Raw genomic sequence first — 25,013 nt, 5'->3', positions numbered from 1 at the left:
TTAAAGTAATGGAGTTGCGAAAAAATATCGTATTGATGGTAATATCGTATTGAGCGTCGGCACTCGCCTGCGGCGAGTGTCAGCGCAGCTGACTTAGCTTAATAAGCTAAGCCTTGGCACGGATACGCGAAACTTGGTCCACCAGTAGATGCATGTAATCTATCTACTGGGGTGCCCACCAACCCTACGAACAAGTCGTTCCTATTGGCTCGTTCGCGGGCGAGAAGTAGCTAAACTCAATTAGGACTACACTTGGTATCGCTAACAGTGGAATTCCACTGGCTAAGCCCGATTGGGTAAACGAGATGCTCCATTCCGCTGGTGGAACTCCTACAGGATCACTGAAAACAGCTGTAACGGAGTTAACGATTGTAACTGAAAATTTATATAATAGCTGGTGTCCATCTGAGGAGAAAATGCATTCAAACTTGAAGTTCACAACTCACTGCACTTCACCAGAGCGAAACTTGTATACTCGAGCATAAACATCAACCCTGACAGCACATATCCCAACCCCAACCTTAATCGAAAACTATACACACCAATCATAATGGTTCAAAAAGGCCTCTTCATCAACAACGAAGTATATCAACCCCAAATACACATATGTCCATTCACCCGACTAACCCTCCCAGTACATCAACTCCACCTCCACCTCAACCCTCTACATCCACTCCCCACACGACGAATCTCTAGTTCTAGATGGCATTCAAGTCGCGTCCCTGGCCGACGTAAACACCGCCGTCGCAGCAGCTCGCACCGCATTCGAAGGCGACTGGTCCAAATGGACCGCCCCGCAGCGCATGCAAGTCATGCACCGCTTTGCCGACCTAATCGACAAGCACACCGTGGAGCTCGCTGCGTGGGAGGCAAAATGTATGGGCCAGCCGGTCATGATTACACAGTGGATGTACAAGCTTGCGTCGGATTATTTTAGGTATATGGCGGGGTGGACGGATAAGGTGCCTGGGGAGCAGTGGCCCGAGGTGGATGGGATTTACAAGGTTTGTTTGATTCCTTGATCTTTTTTTTTCTAGAGAGAGGGGACATGCTGATACGGAGTTAGATTGTCGAGTATGAGCCTGTTGGAGTATGTGCGGGTATTGGAGCCTGGAATGGTGCTATGATGTTTTTTGCGCTCAAGGTTGCGCCTGCTATTGCTACTGGGTGTACAATCGTTTACAAGGGGTCGGAAAAGACTCCTATTGGACTCATTCAGGTGGGTGAGCTGGTCAAGGAAGCGGGCTTTCCACCGGGTGTCATCAACATTATTACCGGAGACGGAAAGGTGGGTGCTGCTATGGCCAGCCACATGGACATTGACAAGATCGGTTTTACTGGTTCCGTATTTGCAGGCAAAAAGGTCCAGGAACTCGCGGCTCAGAGGTAAGTTGCTTGGTACGATCAAGTTCACAAAGCCTAATACTGATGTTTCGTCCAGCAATCTCAAGCGTGTCACGCTCGAGCTCGGCGGAAAGTCACCATCCCTCATCTTTGCAGACGCAGACATCGAAAACGCCCTTCAACACCACAGTCAGAACTTTCTCATGAACAGCGGCCAGGCTTGTGTCGCAGCCAGTCGTACCTTTGTGCAAGAAGAAATTCTCGACGACTTCATTGCACAGCTCAAGATACGTTTCGAGCAACTCAGCAACATCATGGGACACCCGGAGCAGCAAGGCATCATGTACGGCCCACTGGCTGATGGCAAGCAATTCGAACGTGTCATGGATTTTATCGAGATCGGCAAGAAAGAGGCGTCACTAGTCACTGGCGGAGTACGAAAAGGGACCAGCGGTTTCTACATTGAGCCGACCATTTTCGTCAACCCTGGCGACGATGCTCGCATCTATCGTGAAGAGATCTTCGGGCCAGTCATCACTATTCGCACGTTCAAGACGGAGGAAGAGGCGATCCGATTGGCAAACGATACAAACTATGGCCTGTCTGCTTGTGTGTTCACAGCCTCTATACCACGGGCACTGCGAATAGCCAAGAAGATTCGGTCAGGCATGGTGAATATCAACACGTCACAGACGGCGGGTCTCGAGGCGCCCATGGGTGGCGCCAAACAGAGTGGGCTTGGGAGAGAGGGCGGAAGGATGGGTGTGATGGGCTATCTGGAGGCCAAGACCATCTGTATAAAGTGAGCATGTCCGTGCGTTTTTCGATGAATGATCAGCTAACGAATATTAGTATGAATGTGTGAGAGGTTGTTGGAGATATGATCTAGGGTGGTGGACTGTTGCATCATTACTGGGTTTAGAAAATGGCGTTGAGTGTCTTTGATGTTGCTGTTAGCATTCAGGTTCAGTAGACTAATTTTGGAATATTACCAATGATCATTTGCAATCCACTTTCTTTTTGCCGCAAAGTGCTAGGGAAGAGACACGTAGACATGGTACGTATGACCCTCATATCTTCAGACGCAGTCTAGATTCTTTCGTGTCTGAAGATCAGAGCAAGGGAATGTCATCACAGCAGCATGGTACCATGGAAACCCTCGACAGCGAATGCCGGGACATTGCCGTGCCGGGGGGTCTTCTTGTTTTTTCCTTCCTGAACGTATCCCTTGGTGGCCTGCAGATATCAAAATCAATAAGTGGAGTTGCTTTTTCAACCGTTTTCGGATGGCGTGTCAGTGTTGGTATTAGCGTACTTGGTGAAGGCTATCCAATGGTTTTTGGTCCATGTTCCTGGCCATCTCCAGCTGCTGAAGCTAAGCATATAGCGCCACTTCACTCTGAAACAGCTGGCAGAGAAGAGGACAAAGAAGGCGCCTATCGTCTCAAGCCATGACGTTGGTACGAACCTAGTATGGGCCAGCTAGAGTGTGAAGGCTGCGCGGGGCGAGCCTAGTGGTGGCTGATGCATCGGACTAATGGTTGAGCTTGGCCCGAGGTGGTGGTTTTGCAAGCAATGTGGACGCAGTGTCACTGCATAGCCTGGCAGAGGAGAGTGGCATGTAGCTGTGAATGGAAGCTGGCCTGGGTAGTGATAAGACGTGGGCACTTTTCGGGAGCACGTGGGCTGGGTTGACTGCATGGTGACAGCAGACAGGGGGAGTGGTGAAGAAAGAACAGGCTAGAGAGAAGCGAATGACGCCCCAACCTCTTCGCGCTCTTCGCACCATACCCGATTGTCGCTCCCGTCCCCGCCGCCTGCATGTATCCCCCAGGCCGTCACACGTCACTGGTGTGAATGCACACAGCTTGCCCTGTCGCATTGGAAGCTGAGTGGTTGGCGCCGAACCGCCAGGGCTCCTGTCCAGCAGAGAGGCTGGGACCGGCCAGCTGCAAAAGCTTGCCTTGGCCATACGGCCTCTCTTGTCCTGGCTGAGGGCGTGCCCAACAATGCATCTTGCACCTTGCATGCTTCTGCTTCGTTCAATTCACCGGCCCCGCTGCAAATCGTCGCAGCTGACCCCGACTGCAACTGCACACTGACATCTCCGTCACAGCTTCACCGCCCGCGACACTATTGCTACTATCATCGCTACTACTATCGCTATTCCAAACAAGATGCTCGCCCTTCGTTGACATGGCCACTCTTTCTCCTGGTGCGTGTGGTGCGGTGCGCATTGGAGCTGTTGGACTATACACACATAGCATAACCTGCTGACCCGGTCGCATCTATAGACGTACGCGATTCTACTCTCAAGTCGCTCAAACTGACCTGCCCCTCCGCCGAGGTCATTCACCCTCCGTCCTCCCAGTCCAAATCCTCCGACGATATGCCTCCCACCGAACAGCAGGGCTATCCCTTCCCAGAAGTAGGCGATGAGTGGTCCGACGAGGAAGTCCTGATCCCCAGGCAAAGACGAAAGACGCAGTACATACCACCATTGATGTTTGAAAAGATCACAGCTACCTCGGCAGAATCATCTTCCGAAGATTCAAGCACCCCATCGCCCCGCCCTCAGCGATCTGGCGGAAAAGTCAGCCCGAACGTGCCCCTCAAGAGCCCGTCACGGCAGAGCGCATCGCGAGGGAACAGCCAGGATGAACTGGTTCAGCGCTTCTACCAACTTACAAAAGAGCGTGATGCGCTGAGGAAGGAGCTGCAGCGGAAGAGCATGGGCGCCAATGGCACTTCGACTAGAGGCTCCAAGCTGTACAGGACAGAAGAAGATACACTGATAGAGGAGCTCTTCGCTCTACGTCACGAGATACGCAACTGGAGTGAAGAGTACTTTAGTGGCCCCATCAGAGCCTCTAACAAGCGACCCTATCTTACCAGAGCGAGAGAGCTCTTTGGGAACCTCACCGACAACTACCACGTCTATCTCAAAGATCCCGAAGACAGGCCTCTCCTTATACAAGCGTACGTATGGATGCGATTACAACAAAAGATTTTCAACAATTGGCAAAAAGGGAGTGGATATGTTTGGGCAGGAAAGTTAGGCGACAAGAAATTACGAGACATTAATGATACGCTGCGAAAGGGTATGGTCTCTTATCTTTTCCCACCCGACATGCGACACTAACAGATGCACAGCCGTCAAGAACGAAGCCGAAGCCGAAGAGTACCACCGATGGCGCTCGCTGACCGTGAATCTCCTCGTCCCACAAGTTGACGGCAAATGGCGCCCTACCTTTGATGCAACACCTGTGTTAAAACAAATATCCCGCTTCTGCAGCCGCATGCGCCACAAGCTACGCCCATGGGCTACCCGCTCCCTCAGCGTAGGCAAGGAGCAACTAGGAACAATCGTCTCGGCCTCCGTAGCCCTCGATCTCAAAATGAAGCGTCAGCGCGCCGACTACCGCTTCGTCACTTTTACCGGCGGCAAGAAAGATCAGTACTGGGGCTACGGTTACTACGACAGCGAAATGGAAGACGTCTATGACGATGACTCAGACGACATGGGCGGTGGCTACGGTAGCAGTGATAATCCCCGAGGCCGAAGAGTTGAGCTGGCACTTGCACCGGCCCTTGAGAGATGCGGAAATGCCAATGGACACGTTTTTGATCAGAGTTTTATGATGGTCAAGGCAGATGTCAGTTGCAAGAGATTGGAGAAACGGAAGAAGCCGCAGCCTAGACCGAGAGGGGGGGGTGGCGGTAGTGTAGTAGGCGGGAGGGGTGCTAATAACCGCTTCAGTGGGTTTTGGGGTCGGTGACCGTACCTTTTTTTTTCCTTGTTCTTTTTTTCCCTTTCCCCTTGCATCTTTCAAAAATTGGTGGGCGATTTGCCCTGCATTTGACACATTGGCTTTGCCTGCCCTTTTTGATCTGCATATTCGAGCCTCTCTTGTGCATTTGCAGTATTATACCCTCGACCGCCTCTCCATACCTGCTGTCTCGGTTTAACCCTGCATCCTAATGACATTTATGAATCATATGTAGTTTTATATGAGATGGTTCCTTACGAAGTCAATTGATTTCTATTCACATCTGAGCATATCTGTCGAGACATCAAGAAGAAATCTGTTAGAGCGACATAGAAGCCAGTATTGAACAAACTGCTAGATTCAAGAGAAATGTTATTACATCTACACTCGTACACCAGGTCATTGCAACACTATTCTCAACTAAAAAAATCTACTCTTCACTCGGCACAACATGAACCTCCCACTTTGCCCCATGCGGCCCCTTAACCGTCTCCCTTGTTGCCCCCTCCAAAAACGGGCCCTTTGCATTCGTCACCGCGCTGCCCAACACACCCTCCTTCTTGCCCGTACGCAAGTACTCCAGAAAAGCCACAGAAGCATCGATATACTCATGGAGCGCCGTCCTACTATCCAGCGTAGTCCCAGACACGAGCTTCATAATCAGCGGCACAATAAGCGGGGCATCGGTACACGAGGGATGCGCGGTACCGCTTAGTGTCATGAACCAGCCTTGCTTAACGCTATCGACAATATTCTTGACGACATTAAAGTGCCAGCCTTGGTCGTAGAATTGTGTTTTCTCTTCTGTCCACTCGCCGCTTTGCATGACGAGGAGCGGGACATCGATGTCTTTGTTGAGGGGACCGGAGCCTTTGCCTGGGTCGAGGGCGATGCCGCCGTTGATGGGCATGGCTTTTGTGCCTGCGGATTTGAGGGCTTGCATGGCGCCTGTTGCACCGTAGGAGTGGCCGCCGACTGTGACGGCTGAGAGATTGAGTCGATTCTTGAAGCCGGGGAGGGCGTTGCGAGGGGAGTCGGGTTTGAGGTTTACGACTGGGGCTTCTCCAGCGTTGAGTTTTGCGAAGAGCTTGATTGTCTCACTGATTTCTGCCTCACGGTAGTTGAGTTGGGCGGCTTTGAGATCGAGCTCAGTCATGGGTGGATTGGCTTCTAGATCCTCGAGTTTCATGTGCCACACTTTTTCTTCTTTTCCGTCTGGATGGTGGATGATAGTACCGGGGCCGCTTCCATCGCGGTGTTCAACAGCAGCGACAACGTATCCGTGACTTGCGATACTGCCAAGGTAGTGCGCATAGCTCTGGCTCATACCGGCCATGCCGTGCGTAAATACCATACAGGGCAAAGCATCAAGCTCGCCGTCGCGCTTCAGCTCCTGATGCTCTTGCTCGGCAGCACGCATCATCTTTTCCAATTCAACATCACTACTGCTCTTCATCCCCAGAACATACCGGGCACTTGACAAGATGGGCGCATCAACCACACCCGGGATGACGGTGCTAGAACCAAACAGCCATAGCGCAGATGTAAAAACTGAAGAGAGTCTAGGAACCCCAGCAAGCCGCGCGTAGCCCTCGCCAATAAGTCCTACAGGCTGCGGAAGCCAAGGTCGAGCCCATGGTCGCTGAGAAGGTGGAGCCCGAGGCAAGGAAGAAGGATAGTACAAGGTGATGGCTAGCGTATTCAATTCAAAAGCCTTGTCGCCGGTGGCTTTGAGAATCGCATCATGTACGACTCTTTTCTCGACTGGGGTCTCGACATCCAATATTCCCACCTCGTAGGGACCAGTATATGGTGGGAGCGGTGATATAATAGGTGTTAGGAGGAAGATAAATGTAACAAACAGGAAGCCCGCGGATGTGAGCACGAGCAGTTTTCGCGGCCCGAGGCGGCCTATCCGGAAGACCATGGTGATGGATTGTTGGAGTCGATTTCTAATCTAGGTCTTGAGATGGATGGGGCTCATGCCTGGGCTTTTGAAAGGAATGGCATGAGGTGGGTTGGCAGTGGTGGTGGCAAAGGATACGGATGACGTCGTCCGCCAACGGAGATAAGCACTCGGCTCGTCCGGCTCTGGTTGGGCATGGCAGCTCGTCCAACCATGTTTGTGGATTCGCTGACAGTGGGTATGTGCGCTGATCACACTAGAGACGACCTATCTTTTTACATTTCCTCTCTAAAGTCCTGGAAATTGGTCGACTTCCAAAAATACACTTCATACGGACACATGACCGCGTCCCCCTGTATACTGAGCATACGAAAGGCTAGTTGGTTATCGTGACAACGGATAAGGAACCTAAGATCAATTGTCTAGTTAAGCAGAGATAGAGGGAATATAGACAATGGGAAAAATCAAAAGTTACTTCTCCGCTTACACCATGAATCGAGTTGTAATGTGTTCATCCAGCCGCTCACCACGATGCCAAGATCACCTACTGAACATGAAATTCTGACTCATCACTGCTTCGCATACATTCTGTCACATCACCTCAACCCTATATACTCTGTAGTGCACTTATCAATCAGAATCTCTTCGAGAAGTACTTCAATATAAATAAGCCCCAAATATGGCACCACAGCTCAAAACGCCCAAAGGCACTCGAGATTGGCATGGAGAAGACATCGTTCTACGTAACTATACCTTTGACCAGATTCGCAAGGTGTTCCGGCTTCACGGCGGCGAAGAGATAGATACACCAGCATTTGAACTGAAGACTTATTTAACTGGAAAATATGGAGAGGATACCAAGTTGATCTACGACTTGCAGGATCAGGGTGGTGAGATCTGTGCCCTGCGCTACGACTTGACTGTGCCGTTTGCTCGCTGGCTTGGTATGAACAATATCCGAATTATCAAGCGATTCCAAATCGGCAAGGTCTATCGAAGAGACCAGCCAGCTTTGAAGCAGGGACGTATGCGCGAGTTCTTCCAATGCGACTTTGACTACGCCGGCCAATGCGACTTGATGGTACCAGACTCAGAGGTTGTTTGCATTGCAGCCGAGGTCTTCGAGGCCCTTGAGCTGCCCATTGTGATCAGGCTCAATCACCGTCTCATTTTGAATGGCATGTTTACAGCCGTGGGTGTCCCTGAAGCTTTTGTGCGACCTATAAGCTCGGCAGTCGATAAGCTCGATAAGTTACCTTGGGGAGAAGTCAAGAAAGAGATGGAAGAGAAAGTACTTGATGCTGATCTCGCTGATAAGTTAGGTGAATATGTGCTGCGTGATACGGCATCAGATGTCACTTCAACTTTGGCGTTCCTCAAATCAGATGCACTCTTATCGACAAACAAGGACGTACAACAGGGTGTGAAAGAGATGGGGTTGCTCCTCCAGTATCTCAATGCATACGACGTTACCAAATACGTCCAATTCGACCTGTCGCTGGCTCGAGGATTGGATTACTATACTGGTCTGATATACGAGGTTGTCGCGAAAAATCAGCCAGACACTTCGGTTGGCAGCATAGCTGCCGGAGGTCGGTATGACAATCTTGCAGGCATGTTCACCAGCCGTGACGTGCCATGTGTTGGAATCTCATTTGGCATTGATCGGATCCTTGCTATACTCAAGGGTCTGAATCACAATGCTGGAACGGCTCAAAAAGGCAAAGTCGACGTCTGGATTGTCATTGCATCGGACAGCGCTAGACTGGTCGCACAACGCATGGCTATTGCGCGTCATCTTCGTTCTTCGGGCATCAGCGTGAACTTTGACCCAAAAGCTGACAAGAAACTACGAAAGCAAATGGACGTTGCGGAAAAGAGTGCTGCCGTTGTAGTATTCTTGGAAGAAGATGATACAATGCCTGGCCACGCGCGAGTCAAGATACTCTCACTTCCAGACAAGAATTTCGACCACGCACCCATCATCAAACGTCAAAATCTCGTTGATGAAGCAAAGCGACGTCTCGAAAAACAGTCTGAATAGCCAAACTTGAGGAGTATAAATAACAAAGCTTCATTTCACCTTCTGCCTGTTTCGGTCATTCAGCCTACTCCCCCTCCTTTACAGCGGAATCCCGGCATTTTCCCGTATACGAATCCACCACACTTCTACACACCGATCATATTCCTTCACATCCGTATTCCCACATACGCACACCGCCACAGATCCAAGCGCACACGCGCGCGGGCTTGCCGATACACCCAAATCCCAGGATCGTACTCGCGTTATAGCCAAGGACCCATCCCTCATCTACCCACATTTTCTACCAGCCAGTCGATCCCGGACAACAGGATCCGGGTAAAAAAGAGGAAAGTATTGATCGACCCACACGGCAGCGAGCAAGCACTTAGCACCCGACAATATACAATTCCCGCCGGGTCCCTCGCCTATAGCACGCGTGCTATAAGGGACACTGTTCCCCAACGACGGCATGACACGTGAGTGTACTGGGATCTCATAGCCCTGACTCTTCTGCCCTATTTCTTTCATTTACCGGGACGATCCTCTCGCTTCGGGTTCTCGCCCGGTTCGGATCTCCGTAGTTCTTTTTTTACTCGATCAATTTCTTTCCTAAATAGTACTTCTGATGTAGTCGTCAACATCCCCACTTTGCGCATGAGGATTACGTTAGCATAGCACCGCAGGTGGATACAACAGAATGACACGGTGATTAAAGAAGCTCAAGGCGAATAATACTACAAAGCTAGTTTAACATGACAATCGCCGCTTTTACTCGCCTATACTAAAATACACCGGCTCCACCCGTGCGCCCAGCTACTCAACACCGCGTCGGGCGTGGAAAAACATCCTATTCAGGCCGCTTCTCCATTCGCACCACATTCTATCTCCTCCCTCTCATTCCAACCTCCACTCCCATATCACCCCAACATTAACCTCACCAATACCCTCGGCGCTAGCCCCACATCCCCCCCCCCTTCCCCCTCCCAACCCAATCCCACCACATTCCTACTCCTACCTCCTCATCAACCCGATACCCACACCCACCCCTCAGCCCTAGAAAACATCAACACCCAACCTACTATCGCAAAATAGCCCAACGAATCAAAGCGCCATGCATGCCTGCTAGCCTCGTTCTACTCGCTTCCCAAGTAACCCTACAAGCATAACCCTTGGCAACGTAAACATCCAGGGAATACCCCTCAACCATTTTTTAACCTTTATCTGCGCTTTGAAGGCAAAACAGGAAAGAAAAAAAAAGAGAGTTCGACCGGCCTATTCCTTGCATTTGCACTTGCTAGTAACCCGGTCGAACAAAACAAAATGCTAAAAACAAACGGAGTTCGTGCACACACACACCCCCACCCCCTCCTCCTCGTTCCAACCTTGTTCCGTGAATTAGTCCGCTGTCAAAACTTCGGTAAAAGGGAAAGAGGCGTAAAACATGCTCCAGACGGTTCGCATATAGACTTGATTAGTAAATAGCTTGGTACGTATGTTGATTGGTCGGTTGGGTTACCATATTTTGACCACACGGGAGGGGGGGGGCCATATGTATCCCCTCGGTCTTGCCAACATAAGTAGTTAAAAGAAATTCAATCTATGCTATTTAATTTTTGATTCGTGGAGGAGGAGGAGGCACGCACGCGTGTCTGTGTGCGTGTGTGTGTCTGTGTACCTACTTGGAAAACAAAACAAAAAAAAAGGTGACGGCGGCGCAGCACCAGCACCAGCACCAGCACCAGCAGCAAAAAAAACCTGTCAGAATACTGGTAAAGAAAAGTCCGTGTTGCTGGATTTGGGTTTTAGACAGCGGGAGTTAAGGAGCTGGAGGCTATTGTGATCAAGGCGGGGCGGGCTGTGCGGGCATGCCCGATAAATCTAGCACGACGTAGTTCGATGTAAATAAAGTTGCCCTTGTTTTGGGCGTCTTTTGCGGAAAGGCGTAAAGGGAATGGTTTGCATGATCCGAGGCGGTCCGTGTGTGGATGCGAAGTTTAGCATCGTCTCAGGACTTATTCTACTAGTAGGTAGACGTTGGCCTAGAGCCCAGTAGTACGCAGTATAGCGCAGTCTGTCTTTGTTTCTTTTTTTGCCTATCTACCTAAATGGTGCAAACCCTATTATAGGCCGCCGTTTTTTTTTACGAGTTTCACGCGACGACCCGATGTCATCAAACGGGCGCGTATCCAAGTAGTTGTTGAAACAGTAGCGCAACCAAGAGGGAAATTTGTAACGAGGGAAGTAGCAATTCGCGTCACAAGGTGCACATGCAAGTCAATCTGGAAATCCAGTTCAAATGTACAAGGTAGTCAACAAAGCTTGTTTACAGGTGGCTAATCAGTGTAATGGATTGATTTTTGGTTTAAAGTGATGCAATATAATTTGCGACGTAGCGTCGCGATTTGTTCTCGAACGAGAAAGGTCGACTCCTCGACCCTCGTTCCTGAACACGAATAACGATTATCTCCCGGTGCCTCTAATATAAATAAAACATCTTGCCGTAGACAAAAGAAAGGGAGGGATGAGGTTGAGGTTTCGAGCTTTGACAAAACAGATCTATGAGAGAGCGCGAAGAAATGAAGTGGGATGCGCCGACACAATGCACTCAAAAGGAGCCGATGGAAATAAGACAAAAAAAGGAAATGTCCAAGTAGTGTGCTGGAGGAGATGACTGATGATGGAAAAAAACGCCCAACCCTTTGTGATCTTCCGATGATAAATGTGCCAGTAGATCATGAGAGAAGGAAACAACGTAAGTCATAAATATATACACAGAATGTATGGGGGGTTTGTCATAGCTACATGGTATGAGTGCAGCTAGTTCTACCGCATGAGCCTCCTGGGCTATAGAGTAGATGAAATGCAATGTAGTAAATACATTCGAGCAAGTTTTTATACGGGTCGTGGTGGTTGGGGAAAAAGCCTGAGCATAGGCGAGCGGGGTTGGGATGTAGTCGCTGCACGGCTTCGTGGCTTTGTTGGCTTTTCCTCGACATTGGAAGTAGCGAGAAGTTTGGCTGCGCCATCAGAAAGGACTGATTTGTGTGTGCGCCCAGAGGGGCGCTTGGAGCGCAGTGAGTCCTGACGAGCAACGTCGAGCGATGCCTCCAGCTCTTCATCGGCCGTCAAGTGGTTAGCACGCTGCGAGCCACGGCGGGCGAGGTCCAGAGACGTCTTAACGTCGGTCTCGATGCGGTTCGAGGATCGTTTCTCATTGTGTGGCGCTTCATCGTCTGAAGCGAAAAAGGTCCGTCCTTCAAAGGCATGTCCTGGCGGGGTGATATCATCGTCCTCGTTATCTTCACGCAGAGACGCAATCTGATCAGAGAGTTGATCCCCAACCAGACTAAAACCAAGTTCCTTTCGGTTACGGCGAGAAGGCACCAGTTCGGGTACACTTCCTGCGGAGCTTGCTGAGCGCCGAACGGGTGAGCTCCAGAGACCAGAGCCTTGAATGGAAGACATCAGGCTGCTATCATACGAGCTTCGCCTGCTGAGCCGGACGTGGCTGCTGCGCGCGGAACTGGTAGTGCTCCGGCCGTTGTCAAGCATTGGGAAGTGACGGTCTGATCCAGCGTATTCGTCTAGGAGATCCTCATAGGTCACGTCCCGAGTATCCTTATACTCCTGAGGCACCAACAGAGAGGGACTTATGAAGCCAGTCTCGTGACCGTAGTGATTGGCGCTGTAGAGATCAGATGGCGTGGTAGGCAGTCCTGTGCCGAGTGTGGAAGTAGATATGGCAGAAGCAGGGTCAAGCTCTGGTACACTGTTTGTGCTAGGGACAAGCAAGGAAGAGCGGAAGTTGACATGTAGACGGTTCTCGCGGTCGATAGGAATTACTCGAGATTCGCGATTGTTGTGTGCGTATGCAATAGCTGGGATTTGTACGTCGTCCGCACCATGGTCAGATGCACGATCCCACTCCAAGTCGCATTCAGCTTCCAGTGCATTATCGTAGATGTAATCAACGTCTTCTTCCCATGACTCCTCAATTGCGCGCCACGTGTTGGATTGACGACGGTGAGAGGGCCTTCGAACGGACCTTCTGCGGGCGAAATTAGCAGAGCCCAAGGTGTCGGACTGCTGTGACGAGGATCGCGAATGAGAAGGCTCTGCTCTGGGCGAGACATCGAATTGTGCTCGAGGGTTCGTCCTGTTGCTCGGAGGCGACTGTTGGTTCTGGAAGGAGAATGATCCGAAATACGACGATTTTGGTGAGCTTGGTGTTCTCAGAGGTGGTTGTGGTGCAGGTCTTGGGCTAACAAAGCGCTCTGGTTCCTCAGCAACGTCGGCAAGACTAGGGCTAAATGGGGGCGTGGCTGCATGAATAGCAGAATCGTCGGGTGTTGTCAAAGCATGGCCAAAGTAGGATGTATCTTCTTCAATCTCTGGAAGATCCGGAGTGGTTCCAGCAGATAAGGAGAAAGAATCCCAGATACCAGACTCTCGCTTGTGTCGAGACAGTCTGCGCGCGGCAGATATCTTGTCTTCAGAGGTGGGGTCTAGGGGGATGCGGGTTGTTGGCACAGGCGACGTCGTGAGACTGTATTTGCGAGGGCTGACACCAGGCTGGGAGAAGCTTTCTATCGACCTGGCTAGTCGGAGTGGTCGTCGCGAGTTTGAGAACTGCGGAGCATTGTCAGCAGCAAAGGTTGCTTGAGGGCTATCAGGCGGTGAGCCGATGCTCAATGTCACTGACGACCTGTTTTCAGCATTGAGGTTTTCCGAAGAGAAGTTGCTGAAGAAGGAATCGTTGGTTGGCGTAGAGCTTTGCTGATAGGGTTGCGAGGTTCGTCCCGGAAAAGATCCGGGACCTAGTTTTTCATTGGCAGTGTGCTCAAGAGCAGCGAATTGATGTCGATCGGTATGTGAGAGATGTTGAAAGTCAAATGGACTGGAGATGCGGCTGATCAGGCTTCCTGCAATCAAGGTAAGAGATTGGAAAAGCCAACGCGATGATAGCACGTTACGTACCACTGTCTTCAGGCTGATTGCCGCTTCTTCTAGCTTTTCGTAGTAGCGACGTTCGCCTTTCACTGGCATCTCCCTCATAATCATCACCACCAACGACTCCAGTTTCGCTTAGTCTTTTTCCTTTCTTGCCTCGAAACAGTGATCTTCTCGATCCAGTAGAAGGGTGGGCCTTGGGATGTCCTGATTGTGAGTCATGCCACGAGGCATCATGGTCAGCCATGTCGTGTTGCGACAATAGCGAGGGTGTGAGGGAGGTTGCAGTGTTGCTCCTCGATCTCAGGTTGAAGACGGAGCTCCGCCTGGCGGGGTTGAATCTGTGTAGTTGTTCGGGCGAGTGAGCACCACCATGGGACGAGGGTGTGGGACGGTAGTCTTGCCAAGAGTCCGGAGCAAAAGTAGAGGGGTATGTTCCAGTTGCCTGTGAGTCGATTGATGACTGTCGAGACCGTGAGACATCGCTCTTATGGAACGAAAACATGTCTTGCAAGCTCAGCGGTAGCGCAGAAAGATTCCAGGCGAGGTCGTCAATGCAAGCTGGACTGTGCGCGTCTCGACTGGTGGCCGACAAGAGATGTTTAATCCCACAACCATTGAGGTTACAGGAAAGATGCAAGAGCGTGGCCTATTGCAGAAGACCAAGGATTGAGCAGGTGGTTAATACGGCTACAAGACGCGTCAGTGGTCTATGCGCAGGTATTATGGGACCACTGGAGCACGAGGCGTTAGAGGTGGACGGGGGGACTAAGGCTTAGGTGATGCGAAAGGACTAACCTGGGCCAAGGCTTGGAATACTAGCGGGGCAAACGAGGATAGAGCAGAAGTCGAGATGCAATAAGAGCCAAAGTAATATATGCAGACCCAGCAAGGAAGAAGAGCGGGCTCGTTTGCTAGGACGGAGACGGCAATGCAAAAGTGCGTTCACGGACCACTGTAGCTCGGGAACAAGGCTGATGAAAGGGCTCTGCCTCTGTGTGGTGAGTGACGAGGATGTGGCCAGGGACTATGGGTGTTGCAAGAGCTGGTGGAAGGCACAGACCCACGTGAGACAGACGGTGGTATGGGATCCAAGACGTTGAGGTGTAGTGAAGCGGGTAAGGAACGTGGTGTGTGGTGTTGGTGGTTGTGTGGAGATGGGCAGCGGGGGACATTATCTGGAGTGTTCCATCTTGTGCCACGGGAGCAGGTGGAGGATTTGAGGCCGGCGAGGTTGGAGAGCGAGTAGGGATGATCTCACTATGTAGGTACATGGCAGCTTGGTCGAGCAGCAGAGAGCATGTGGAGAAGGATGAAAGGTGCACAGTGCGCATCGACCATGTTAGTGGCATCCAAGGAGTGCAGGGACATGGGTATCTGCCGCTGAGCGACAACGTCTGGGCGTGTGTTAGTGGCTGGGAAGAGCGGAAACAGGGGCATGGTTGACGGGGGAGGCCCGGCGTCGCATGCTGGCCTACTGGGCCTCAGCACACACAAGAATGCGGCCCGACAGGTCGGCCTAAGCAATATAACGTCGCAGGGGCCCAGGGCGAGGGCGATGATTGGGCGTAGCCGCGAAATAAACGGTTAAATCTGCTGCGTTGCTGCTCTGGCCAGCGCTAGGCCCGGTGTGCCAGAAAGGGAGTGAGGTCCAATTTGCTTACGAGCCGGGCGCATGCTGTTGTGCAACCGAGGAGGATCCGACCATGCCTGCTGCTGCCGAGAGGAGACGTCGAGGGCACGGTGCGACTCGGGCGAGAGGCCGGACCAGCTTGCGAGGTTGCTGCTGACATACATGGCTGGCGAGGCGGGTCGCGTTATGACGATATTGGCGTTGTTTTTTGTTGTTGTTGTTGTTGATATGGGTGTCGCGATAAGTGAAAATGGTGTGTGTGGAGATGACTAAGCTAGGCCCAACGCGTAAATTGCCTTATACGCTGGCGGGGAGGGGAGGGGATTTGTGCTCGTAGTGCCGAACACTTGCCGGCCTCGCATTTTTTTTTCAGGCGGGCACGGCGCATTGTGCTCGGGGTTGGACTAGCATGTGTATGTATGTATGTATGTATGTATCTAACTAGCTATTTAGGTACATGTATGTTGATACATAATAGTCGATGAGCAGACGGCAGGAGTATGCACCAAAACGTCAGTTGGGCGGTCTCGCCTGGGATGCGAGAGTGTGTATGTGCACTCAAGACGACACAGCATGTCACCATGGCGGTGCCGGTGATCAGGTCAAGAGATCTGTTTAAAGGGGATCGTGACAGGCATCGGATCAGGCAAGCCAGGCTATCAGTGGCCGCGCGGGCATAGGCCAACAAGTCATCACGGTCCTGTCTGCAGATCTTCCTACGCCTGGGACCAAGGTGAAACAGCCGAAGAGAGCCCTGCCGGAATGCCGTGACCGACGACTTGACTTGACACGACACGACACCAGACGATACGACTCTCGAGTACCCCGCCTCACTCAAGACTTTTACACGCCTCATCAACGGCGACAGGGCTACGGCAGTGTCTCGCCCGAGTCGTCATCGTCGTCGTCGTCGGAAGAAGGAGAAGGGCAGCGACAGTCTGGGCCGTCATCCGCGCCTGGGCTGCTGTACACTACTGTCTGTACCCTGGAACTGTTATCGGCGTAAGTATGTACTACGTAGTCTGCTGTACATGGCACACACAAACGTACATACAACGTACATAGTTGGATGCTTAGCTGTCGCGGTGGACACAATAAGCCCCGGGTCATGTGCCTTGCTGCGAATGCGAGTGGGCGTGGGGAGAACGAGTCGTTCTGGCGGCGCACAAGACAGCACACAGCACCGTCGCACTCGGCCAGCAATCTCAGCTGCATGTGCGCACAACCAGCACACCGACATATTCTCCATAGCGCCGCGCCATGGTGCCCCCAGGCGCCGTGCTTGCACATGGGCATGAGCGATACTTTCTGCCTCTGGCCAGCAGCATGTCATGGACACAGTTATTTACATCCATTACGTCGCTGCAAGGAATTCGCCGCGCCCCAAGCATACCCAGCGCTTGCCTGTTGTTTCTGCACATGGGCAGTCAAAGTGAAGGTTTGGTCACGTGCCCCTGCTAACTGCCGGCACGCGCTTGCCCGTGTGCAGGGCCAATCCCTGATTGGCGCAAACGGTCTTGGCGCAGACTGCACTTGGCTACTTTAGTACTTACTTCCCCGGTGAGTACACAGCACAGTACGCAACCTCTCCAACTGCGCGTGTGCGTGCTGCTGCTCTGCGGATGCGCTTATCATCACGCCCGTCCGCCTCTCCCTTCTCCCCCTCCCCCCAGCCCATGGACCCACAAGGCAGGCACAGGCCCAGAGTCTTACGGCCGTCGTTGCGTAAGAGTTCTCCTCCCTCCTCCTCCCCTGCTGCTTGGTTCCTGCAGTTGCTGTACTTACTTGTACTCCCCCACTACACATCGCCGGCGTCTGCGCCATGCCTCCACCTTTGCGCAACTTCAACTTAGCGGGATCCACGTCTTACGCACGCCTCCTGCGCCTCCATCCGCCCATCCATCCATCCATCCACGGGAGGTTTATTTTGGACATGTTGACGTTGGTTACATGGCGCTTGCACCACACCCCAAACTGCCTAGTACTTACCAAGAACCTCTCTGCTCTGCCGTCGTCTGCACTCTGTACTTCCCGAGACTACCTTCACCGGAGGTATCGCCTGCCGTGCCAACTGTGTGCACGTGCTACGCCCACCCACCGTAAATAGTGTACACCCACCAATCCTGCGTCTCTGACTATGTGTTTCGTTGTGCCCCAGTAGCACCCGCTCATCTCCACTTGACTTGCCGACTATATGCTATATTTGCGTATGCACATCGGAAGGCACTCGACAACCAAACAAATGCCGTAAGTTGCAGGGCCATGCTGCTGGTCAAACCCAACAAGCGCAAACTTCTCCCGGCTTGCTTGCTTGCTTGCCTGCCTGCCTGCCTGCCTGCCTGCCTGCTTGCTCTGCGCTTTGCTGATCCCTCTTTTGTCAACCGTGGTCCCTAATGCTAGAACCCTGTTTCTGTACCTGCAGGCCGCGCTAGCCCTTATTGTCAAACTGCAAAAGGTGAGCCCTAACTCCCACACCCCCACCCGGACTCAGGCCGCCGATCCTAGCATTGTGCAATCGCAACCGAATAGCAAACTGTGTGCGTGCTAGTAGTAAAGAGCCTGTTCCGTGCCTTTCAAACATGTTTTACCATGGTTAAGCCGACACGGGCCCGGCAAAGACTAGCCCGCACATCCGATCTAAGACATCCACGCAATCATGTTACAATACAGGACACCCCAAAAGTATGATGCGACAACAAGAGGGCTGGTTTCGCGGCGCAAATGTCTCTACACTGCCCTTCTGGCCGGCTCTGCTCATGTCTTTGGTGAAACAGCATGCCCGAGGTTGAACAATGATCAACCAGCGGCTCTGCATTTTCATTGGTAGTCAATTATCGAATCGACAAAAAGCCCATGCTTTTGCAAGGACCAAGCAGAGCCTATTAGCTTGGTCAGGTACGAGGTCGTTTGCCGGATTGCCATGATGCTCGCACTCGAGTTCGCTTGCAACCTTTGTTGCTTTTTCCCCAACGAAAAGAAACAAACGTACTATGTACTTAATCCATCTGGCGTCTCAAGCAGGTCCCACTCACTATGTTTGGCATCCGCGGGCATCGCATCTTGAACCCAATTTGCCATGTGCACAGCGAGTTTTATCGAAAGCAAATCTTCTTGTTATTGAATCGTGACGCCTCCTCCCGCTTCAGGTAAAGAGTAATGACTAAGCTATGTATCGGAGACCGTTATGCTTTGTCGTTAAACGCCGTTGCAAGAAAGTTTCGCTTACAATAGACCAACGAGCTACACGTGAACCTTGAACTGCTCGGATTCAGGGTCGAAATAGCCGGATTAAGCATGCCCCAAGTAAACTCAGCCCGAACAAAACCTCGCACTAGCACTTCTGACACACGAGTGCGAAATGTGCATTCTGCTATATCTACAACTACCGACTATGATCATCTCAGGCAACGAAACTCTGAATACAAACTGCGCCGCGGAGTTCAACTCAACGTTTTGTCTTTAGCTTTCGGGCTGCAGTCCAACGCTGCTGTGAGAGGGGGGGGGCAGGGTACTCGACTTCTCGCAACATGGATAACCCTTCGTCCGGCGGTATGTCGTATGACGGAGTTTTCTATTAATGCATCTTGGGCAACGATTACAAAGCACGTACAGTACGTATGTATATTATACGCGGCTAGTGGCTCATCTCACAACAGGGAACCGATGCAACGATGTTACGATTGCCGCCGACTGTCGCGTTTGTATCAGAATATCACGTTCAAAGGCACATTGAAAGTGCTTGTTTTCTCTGCCGGCGCATGCAATCAACTCCCGGCAAATGATGACGGGGCCGAGCGCAGACGACAAGAGGTAACGGTCAATGCGTCCCCACAAACCCCAGCTCTATAAGGCGTTGGCACAGTTCAATAAGAGATACATGTATGTAAGATGTAGACACGCAGCCTATCAGAGCTGGCTGGGTATCATATTCACGCCACAATTGCTCGCTGCTTAGGCTGAAGAGTAAGACGGACCAACCTTAATCTCTCCCGCCTTGTCGTCGTCCAACGCCAGTGTACGGCACATCTCAGCTCAGCGCTCCTCAAAGAGATTGGGCCACACATGGGGGTAGGAAGCCACACACGGCCCGTCCAATGCAAGGGTTGCGATCCTCTTAGACCGCCGATCCAGAGCCACACACATATTCGCCGCACCACCAACAGCTATGAGCCGTGCCGCATCCAGCATGAACTGCACGCCTAACAACTGTTGCAAGATCGAAGGAGCACGGCGCGGCGTTGAAATGCGAATTGGTGGGTAGTGCCCCGTCATGCCAACAATCCTTCCCGGCTCCTCCCTTCAAACGGGCAGGTGTCCGCCTGAGCGACCCTTCTCTTTACCAAATTTTTTTCTCCTTTGTCGTCTCTCTTTTTCTACCTACGAGGATCGCCACGCAAGGCCAGGACAGTCGCCGTTCAATCCATCGCGCACATTACTTCTTTTCTTTTAGCCCCCATACAAGGCCACTAATTGTCCCGTAGCAACATCCATAAGGCCGCGTCGGTATTAATTCGTGGCCCCCCCGCCCATACGCTACGCTCTTCAAGTACATATACACACCCCAGAAGCAGTTTAGCCGCCCCTTTTTTCTACTCCTCTCCCTTTCCTTCTTCCTGGCCCTCTTCCCTCTCTCACTCTCTATACAAGGAAGTAGCCGTGCGCCACACCAACTATGGGTGCATGCAGCATGCATACACGGGGTCATTGCGGTTATTACCGAAGATTTGATTGATGATGACGCTGTTGGCGGAGCGAGCGAGCGAGCAAGCGACAGCCCTCTTTTTCTTCCCTTGCCCTTTTCCCAAGCACCAGGATCATGGTCAGACTATCCAATGCCTCTCATGAGCGCGCTCGGGGTGTTGGCGTGGTGGACCGGCCATGTACCAATCACGTCACCCCCTGTTTAGCAAAACACCCCGGGTGCTGCTGCCCGGATATTATAAGTACATGGTGCGAGAGGAGCGGTCGTGCGTGCCAAGCTCCAAGGTTGCGTCAGCGGAGTAATTGTTAGATGGGTTTGGTGTGCTAACTACGTTAGATGGGTCGCACGCGCTGGTGGCGTGTACTTAGTGTAAGTATTCAATGCGTCAAGACCCAAGTAGAAGGGTCCAGCACACACAGAAGAAAAAAAAGCAAACGATTAGAAAAAGAAAATAAAAACGCCCGCGGCGCGGGTGTATGTGTAGTTCTTTATTTGTTTTTTCCCGGTAGTTTGGTGTAGAAAAAAAGAAAAAACCTCAACTCCAACACCGCCATGCTGCTTTCCCTTCCCTGTTAGTTTTATTTTTTTTCCTTTTCCCGGCGCCTGCCGTGTATACCAAATTCCACCGCGGGAATCAAACGTGGGGGGGGGAAGGGGGTGGTTGATCACTATCTTTTCCATTCGGACCAAAAAAAGAAAAACACTGACTCGGTACACGCCCACACGCACAAGTAGTACCGTAAGCAATTCCCTTTTTGTCTATGGTAATCCTCGGGGTCCAGATCTTTCTTTTCATCCCCGAGAGAGATAGAGAGAGGACAACAGCATTCGAAATCTCAACCCCACGTTCGCCGAGTAAAAGTTATTTAGCTTTAACGCATTTGGGGTTTGGGGGGCTGGGGGGGGGAGGTAGATTTGGATTTCGCTTTTCGCGGTATACATCCTAATGCAGGAAACAATGGACGCTTGAATAGGTGAAGGTGAAGAGGAAGGGGGTTGGGGGATTTGTTTTGGGGGGGAGGCTGATCACTCAAACACGTATGGTAAAGAGGGAAACCCCACTGAGCTGAGAAAAACCTCGTATTCCCCCATGTCTGTTTGCTTCGCTTCATTTTTATTTTTTTGGTTATTATCCCAGTCGCTTTCGCGTTGGGGGGAGGGGAGGGGAGGGAGTACCTACTTACGCGTACACGCGTCCTTTTCCGCACTAGAAATGCAGTGTTTGCGGCTGTAACTTGCAGAATGTGTTTGTCATTTTTTTCCTGTTTCCCCGGCTAGTTAGAGGTGCAGGAGTGATGTTTGCGCGGCGCATGCATGAGTATGTACTTTGGCGAAGTGGAGTATTTGTAAAATATGCAAGGGGCTTGGTCTTTTTTTGTAGATGTTGCTTTTTGGGGGTTTTTCGAGAACTACGCGAGTGGACTAAAGTGTGATATGCTGAATTTGCTATAGTGTGTGCCACGTGTATACATGTACTAGGTGTATTATGGAATGCGAGACCGAGAAAGGTGGATGGGGAAGAAGAAAGGGCGTGTGTGTATGTGTGTGTATGTGTGCTCGTGTTGAGGCTGAATATGCTAGTTGAAATGAAGTGCAGGTGTATGTGGGTGGGTGGGGAGCAGTGTTTCGAGGTTGAGTCTCGATCTCGGGGCTGATCGGGGAAGGGGGGAGTGGAACTTTTGGTAATTGTAGGGGTATGTTAGGTAGAGGTGGAGGTGGATGTGTAGGTGGGTAATACTAGTGGGGTGATGTTTTGAGTTACGATAGGAGAATTGTGTGAGATTGAGTGACTGCGCACGGTACGCACCAGGCACCCATGTGTCTATCTGGTTGTCTGATAGCGATGTTTGATCGTGATGCAGTCAGTGATCTTGCATGGTTTAGGTGGTCGGGTCAGCAGCATAAAAGGTAATACAGTCAGCCTGTTTTTCCTTCAATCAAAAGATGATGAGGTCAAGGTTTTGATTCTACCCCTTTTTGAATTTTTTTCTAGTCTGAATTTACCGATTGAATACGTCGAGATATTCCAGGTTGCAGTCTTGATCTGAGTCAGCAATGGCCTCATACGTGTGAGATGGACTCGAAATAGAGTGCCGTGTAACTGTCGTTGCAAGTATAGATGCCGTAGTACAAAATGCTCACTGACCTGTATCCGTGCTTGTGCCACGTGAATTATTCTGCCATCGCACATCCAAGGTACAGGTGTAACTATGTATACGTAGAGTTGGTGCTACAGATACATGGTATGTCTGAATACATAGAGCGCTTCGCTTACCTCGTGTTTGCGGTTGTAACTTGTAGTGCACTGTTTTTTTGGCAAGACGGTAAGGACCAAACAGGAAGGTGATGTATCGGAATGAGTTTCTGGAGAAGAGTGCCACAAGCTGTGCTTTTCTGCAGCTATGGATTTGAGGTTACATGATGTGCGAGGTGATTTCTGCAAAAAGAGAATAGCCATGGTGGCCCGCTACAAATGGATTGATAGACAGAGCAGTTGAATATAATGTGATATTGTTGTGCAGAAAACTGATACAAGATTCTTAACTTGGATTCCTCCAGAGAACAATCTGAAAATAAAGAGAGAGGGATTTTTTACCATGTCAATTTATGTATTGACTGATACGAGCTATCTGAAGTAGCTAGATACAGTCTTCGGCTCAAAAATTATTGCAATAGGCAATCAGGGAGAAATCAAGAAAGCTTTTTCGGCGTTAATCTTGAAAACTCATTTCTGCTTCCTGGAAGTCGAAAAAAGATTATTCTAAATGCTAAACCCAGTAGACATGATGCCAGAAGTGCGTAGTTATCAAGCAAGGAGATAATTTCAAGAAAGCCTATTCGGCACCAAAGCTTAAAACTCCTTACTGCAATGTTAGATGTGAAAGTCAGAATTAACTCTGAAACAGAAAACAAAGAGAATTCGTAGTTCGTGATCATTGATTAGAGAGGAGGAAGGGAGGGAGGGAGGGAGGGAGGAGGATAGATAAATGCACGTGTTTGGGCTATACTCATAGTAAGATTACAATTTTTTCCCAATAGGCTGGGAATTTGAGGACACATGGATTGCTCCACATTAATGCAGATGCATTACTTGACTACTTAAATTTTTTCTATCTGTTTGCTATGTAGCGTATCAGATCAATTATCTCAGAAAAGAATGGCAGGCCACACCCCAACCTGCCGCAATCGAGTATCACAAAAAATTGACTTTGCAATCAAAGTGTAATGTGTTGGTAATACTACCAAAAACCTCTCAACGGGCATATGCCCATTGGGTACGACAGCCAAAATGCGGTCGCGACGAAGGCAGCAGAACAGCAATGTAGATGCATAGGGTTTAGATGATAACAATTTTCATATGCAAGATGGGATGTGCCATATTGCAAAGAGATTGTGAGTGAGCTTGGCAGAGAATACCGTTCTCCATAGTCATGAAAGAAACGAGGCAAGTTTTTGTAATCCATGTTGGAGAAACAAGGCCGATTCTTTGAGTACGGAACAACGTAATATGGGGTTGTTGAGCATAACGGTAGATGACTTAGTCTCTGGTCAAAAATGCGAGTTGTGGATAGAAGGCATTTCAATCAGAGATGCGATGAGCGCAGACTGTTCCGCAGTAATTCTTTCGTCACGTACAACCATAGACATTCCATGTCCGTCTCGCTATTTGACTGGCATGTGAGACCCACTAATCCGTTCGACTATTACACTCATGCGGTACTCTTCAAAATCACTTCCATATCAATCCCTGAATACTCTGAAATCTCATTTTGATTGATCGTTCTGTGTGGTAGAGGTATATACAATCCCACAGCAACGGAACCCGAAGCAACCGGTACGCCTGAATGTGCAAGTCTTATGCGTGGTCATCGTGATGTCCCTTGTCCTGGAAGAAGAGCTGCTCAGCAACAACGTATCCGGCAAAGGCAACGGTCGCTATGCCGAGGCCAGGGAAGGAGCCCTTGAAACGGTTGAAGCGGGTGAAGGGACCGGTGTATCGCCATTGCTCACTAGCTGGGGCATAAGTATACGGCGCGGTATATATGTAAGGTGGGCATTTAAGACGTACTATCGCGCCCAGGGGTCGCCCTTTGTGCCGTTGGCAGATGCGGCGGCGAACTTCTTGGGGTCGAAGCCGGTGATGGAGGGGCGTGGTGCCATTGTGAAGATGCTGCTGCTGTCAGGAATTGCTGGGTTCTGATGTACCAATTGAGGCCGCGCTAAGCAAGTAAACGTACTGAATGGGCCGCGAGAGATGGTCGACAAGGGAGAAGGCGGTCGCGGTCGCGGAGGCTGTTGGCGTCACGTCCGCGAAGCCGTTGGTGGTCGCATCTGGCTCAGTCTTGGCGCCCATCATGGCGCACGGCCGCCGCCCATGGGTTACGGACATCCTCCCCACACCATTCATTCACTCTCACCACGAACTATTGCTAGAACACGCATCTTGCACACCCTGCAAACGCTTTAATTGCTATAAATTTCTCCAAGAGCCCGGACAAGAACCCCCGAACACCGCTCGTTCGCGTCGTTATCGCCAGTGTTGCCCGCTTGCCGTTTCACTATTCCTCCACTTGTACTCTCGCGCCCGTCGCAGCAACAGCTACACTTTGCCCACGATGCCGCCTCACGGGGGCCGGTTTCCCGGCCATAACCTCTCCAACCCATTCGCACATCTCTCTGGCCCA

The 25,013-nt window shown here is 51.0% G+C and overlaps 8 protein-coding genes across 8 annotated transcripts; 4 read left to right on the top strand and 4 right to left on the bottom strand.

Moving 5' to 3' along the window:
* Positions 1 to 550: 550 nt before the first annotated feature.
* On the top strand, positions 551 to 2,209 carry COCMIDRAFT_7394 (uncharacterized protein; the record flags this gene model as incomplete). The annotated part of the gene is made up of 5 exons (XM_007692133.1): positions 551 to 583; positions 636 to 1,004; positions 1,067 to 1,386; positions 1,442 to 2,146; positions 2,197 to 2,209. 5 exons carry the CDS (start codon positions 551 to 553, stop codon positions 2,207 to 2,209), a joined length of 1,440 nt encoding a protein of 479 aa, XP_007690323.1.
* A 1,524-nt stretch (positions 2,210 to 3,733) lies between these two features.
* COCMIDRAFT_28364 (uncharacterized protein) lies at positions 3,734 to 5,123 on the top strand (the record flags this gene model as incomplete). The annotated part of the gene is made up of 2 exons (XM_007692137.1): positions 3,734 to 4,445; positions 4,498 to 5,123. The coding sequence occupies 2 exons, from the start codon at positions 3,734 to 3,736 to the stop codon at positions 5,121 to 5,123; spliced, it is 1,338 nt and encodes a 445-aa protein (XP_007690327.1).
* Positions 5,124 to 5,544: 421 nt separating this feature from the next.
* On the bottom strand, positions 5,545 to 7,041 carry COCMIDRAFT_28363 (uncharacterized protein; the record flags this gene model as incomplete). The annotated part of the gene is made up of 1 exon (XM_007692136.1): positions 5,545 to 7,041. The coding sequence occupies one exon, from the start codon at positions 7,039 to 7,041 to the stop codon at positions 5,545 to 5,547; it is 1,497 nt and encodes a 498-aa protein (XP_007690326.1).
* Positions 7,042 to 7,699: 658 nt separating this feature from the next.
* Positions 7,700 to 9,064, top strand: COCMIDRAFT_101660 (uncharacterized protein; the record flags this gene model as incomplete). The annotated part of the gene is made up of 2 exons (XM_007692157.1): positions 7,700 to 8,216; positions 8,286 to 9,064. The coding sequence occupies 2 exons, from the start codon at positions 7,700 to 7,702 to the stop codon at positions 9,062 to 9,064; spliced, it is 1,296 nt and encodes a 431-aa protein (XP_007690347.1).
* A 2,871-nt stretch (positions 9,065 to 11,935) lies between these two features.
* Positions 11,936 to 14,240, bottom strand: COCMIDRAFT_28361 (uncharacterized protein; the record flags this gene model as incomplete). Its single annotated transcript, XM_007692135.1, has 2 exons — positions 11,936 to 13,965; positions 14,021 to 14,240. 2 exons carry the CDS (start codon positions 14,238 to 14,240, stop codon positions 11,936 to 11,938), a joined length of 2,250 nt encoding a protein of 749 aa, XP_007690325.1.
* Positions 14,241 to 14,938: 698 nt separating this feature from the next.
* On the bottom strand, positions 14,939 to 15,345 carry COCMIDRAFT_38889 (uncharacterized protein; the record flags this gene model as incomplete). The annotated part of the gene is made up of 2 exons (XM_007692142.1): positions 14,939 to 15,171; positions 15,255 to 15,345. 2 exons carry the CDS (start codon positions 15,343 to 15,345, stop codon positions 14,939 to 14,941), a joined length of 324 nt encoding a protein of 107 aa, XP_007690332.1.
* A 690-nt stretch (positions 15,346 to 16,035) lies between these two features.
* COCMIDRAFT_28360 (uncharacterized protein) lies at positions 16,036 to 17,729 on the top strand (the record flags this gene model as incomplete). Its single annotated transcript, XM_007692134.1, has 6 exons — positions 16,036 to 16,047; positions 16,105 to 16,174; positions 16,228 to 16,359; positions 16,431 to 16,632; positions 16,692 to 17,107; positions 17,173 to 17,729. 6 exons carry the CDS (start codon positions 16,036 to 16,038, stop codon positions 17,727 to 17,729), a joined length of 1,389 nt encoding a protein of 462 aa, XP_007690324.1.
* A 6,455-nt stretch (positions 17,730 to 24,184) lies between these two features.
* On the bottom strand, positions 24,185 to 24,489 carry COCMIDRAFT_101635 (uncharacterized protein; the record flags this gene model as incomplete). Its single annotated transcript, XM_007692156.1, has 2 exons — positions 24,185 to 24,338; positions 24,398 to 24,489. The coding sequence occupies 2 exons, from the start codon at positions 24,487 to 24,489 to the stop codon at positions 24,185 to 24,187; spliced, it is 246 nt and encodes an 81-aa protein (XP_007690346.1).
* Positions 24,490 to 25,013: the final 524 nt, after the last annotated feature.

This window comes from Bipolaris oryzae (genome assembly GCF_000523455.1).
Source record: "Bipolaris oryzae ATCC 44560 unplaced genomic scaffold scaffold_120, whole genome shotgun sequence".
NCBI lineage: Eukaryota > Fungi > Ascomycota > Dothideomycetes > Pleosporales > Pleosporaceae > Bipolaris > Bipolaris oryzae.
Note: the sequence above shows the minus strand (reverse complement) of the source record. Positions and strands in the feature narration are given on the sequence as shown.